This window comes from Propithecus coquereli, unplaced genomic scaffold, assembly GCF_000956105.1.
Source record: "Propithecus coquereli isolate 6110/MARCELLA unplaced genomic scaffold, Pcoq_1.0 Scaffold2, whole genome shotgun sequence".
NCBI classification, from domain to species: Eukaryota; Metazoa; Chordata; class Mammalia; order Primates; family Indriidae; genus Propithecus; species Propithecus coquereli.
The window spans coordinates 20,933,317-20,935,829 of NW_012144966.1; the positions used below are offsets into that span (position 1 = coordinate 20,933,317).

Here is a 2,513-nt window from a genome sequence, read left to right on the forward strand (position 1 = left end):
CATAATGCCACACTCAAAAGACAGACTGGCAAAAAACCATAATACAAGAAACACATCTAATTCACAAGGACTTCCACAGTCTCAAGGTAAAGATATGAAAAAAATATTACACATAAATGGAAAGAAGCCATAAGTGAGCTGTTTTAAATCATTTTCATATTATAAAATAGACTTTAAAGTCAACAATGTAAAAAAAGAAAAAAATGGTCAATATATAATGGTAAAGGGAGCAATTTAACAAGAAGACACATAAGAATCATAAAAATATGTGAACCTAACACAGAAGCTCCCAGATTCATGAAGCAAGTTCTCCCAGATCTAAGAGAAAGTAAATAAATAGTAGAATAATAATTTCTGGAATTTCAGCACCCCACTGACAGAACTGGAGAGATCATTGAAGCAGAAAATGAATAAAGAAATATTTGACTTAAATAGGACTCCAGAACAAATGGGCCTAAGAAACATTTACAAAACATTCTACCCAAAAATTACTGAGTATACATTCTTCTAATCAGCACGTGGGACATTTCCCAATAGTGATCCTATCTTAGACCACAAAACAAGTTTCAGGAAATTTAAAAAATCAAAATCATACTGTGTATCTTCTCAGACCACAATGGAATAAAACTAGAAAACAATTCCAAGGGAAACAATAAAATCTACACAAAGTCAAGGAAATTAAACAGCCTGATGCTGAACTATTATTGGGTCAACAATAAAATTAAGAAGGGAATCAAAAGATTCCTCAAATTGAACTACAAAGGGGACACGAGCCATCAAAATCAATGGGATTTGGCTTTTTTAGCGCCATCTGCTGGCAGCGCCGCCTCCTGCTCCTCCCGCTGCCGCTGCCGCCCTGAGTCATTGCCTGCGCAGCTCCGGCCGCCTGGCTTCCTGTACTAGCCACCGGTATTTGGAGATCTTAACAACATGGCAGACATTGACAACAAAGAACGGTGTGAACTTGATCAAGATTTGGATGATGTTGAAGAAGTAGAAGAAGAAGAAACTGGTGAAGAAACAAAAATCAAAGCGCGTCAGCTGACTGTTCAGATGATGCAAAATCCTCAGATTCTTGCAGCCTTTCAAGAAAGACTTGATGGTCTGGTAGAAACACCAACAGGATACATTGAAAGCTTGCCTAGGGTAGTTAAAAGACGAGTGAATGCTCTCAAAAACCTTCAAGTTAAATGTGCACAGATAGAAGCCAAATTCTATGAGGAAGTCCATGATCTTGAAAGGAAGTATGCTGCTCTCTATCAGCCTCTATTTGACAAGCGATCTGAGATTATTAATGCAATTTATGAACCTACGGAAGAAGAATGTGAATGGAAACCAGATGAAGAAGACGAAATTTCTGAGGAGCTAAAAGAAAAGGCCAAGATTGAAAATGAGAAAAAGGATGAAGAAAAAGAAGATCCCAAAGGAATTCCTGAATTTTGGTTGATTGTTTTTAAGAATGTTGACTTGCTCAGCGATATGGTTCAGGAACGTGATGAACCTATTCTGAAGCACTTGAAAGATATTAAAGTGAAGTTCTCAGATGCCAGCCAGCCAATGAGTTTTGTCTTAGAATTTCACTTTGAACCCAATGAATATTTCACAAATGAAGTGTTGACAAAGACATACAGGATGAGGTCAGAACCAGATGATTCTGATCCCTTTTCTTTTGATGGACCAGAAATTATGGGTTGTACAGGGTGCCAGATAGACTGGAAAAAAGGAAAGAATGTCACTTTGAAAACCATTAAGAAGAAGCAGAAACATAAGGGACGTGGGACAGTTCGTACTGTGACTAAAACAGTTTCCAATGACTCTTTCTTTAATATTTTTGCACCTCCTGAAGTTCCTGAGAGTGGAGATCTGGATGATGACGCTGAAGCTATCCTTGCTGCGGACTTTGAAATTGGTCACTTTTTACGTGAACGTATAATCCCAAGATCAGTGTTATACTTCACTGGAGAAGCTATTGAAGATGATGATGATGATTATGATGAAGAAGGTGAAGAAGCGGATGAGGAAGGGGAAGAAGAAGGAGATGAGGAAAATGATCCAGACTATGACCCGAAGAAGGATCAAAACCCAGCAGAGTGCAAGCAGCAGTGAAGCAGGATGTATGTGGCCTTAAGGATAATCTGCACTGGTCTGCCTTCTGCTTCCCTGGAAAGGATGAATTTACATCTTTTGTCAAGCCTATTTCAAGTTTTTTGTTGTCGGTTGTTTGTTTGCTTGTTTTTGTTTTTGCAGCCTAAAATAAAATTGTCAAATACACTTTTAGTTCTTACAAGATAATGTCTTAGTTTTGTACTAATTCAGGTAGAAGCAGAGGCCTAGCTTAAATTAAAGGTTATACCCAGTTTACCAAATTACTGAAAAAAAGGGTAGGTACCAACTTTGGAAGAGGTAGTACATCTATTAATAAGCAAGTGTTAAAAAATAAAAGGACACAATCTTAAATGATGTGATGTTTTTTTAAAAAGAAAAATTTAAAAATTTAAATTTAATTTTCTTTG

The 2,513-nt window shown here is 37.0% G+C and overlaps 1 protein-coding gene across 1 annotated transcript; it reads left to right on the forward strand.

Annotated features, from left to right (window-relative positions):
- The first annotated feature begins 794 nt into the window (after window positions 1–794).
- Window positions 795–2,277, forward strand: LOC105809766 (nucleosome assembly protein 1-like 1). Its single transcript, XM_012643609.1, has one exon. The coding sequence runs from the start codon at window positions 931–933 to the stop codon at window positions 2,104–2,106; it is 1,176 nt and encodes a 391-aa protein (XP_012499063.1). The 5' UTR covers window positions 795–930; the 3' UTR covers window positions 2,107–2,277.
- The last annotated feature ends 236 nt before the right edge of the window (window positions 2,278–2,513 follow it).

What these genes read in the sequence shown, in the direction of transcription:
- LOC105809766 (XM_012643609.1), top strand. Translation starts at nt 931, where the DNA reads ATGGCAGACATTGACAACAAAGAACGGTGTGAACTTGATCAAGATTTG.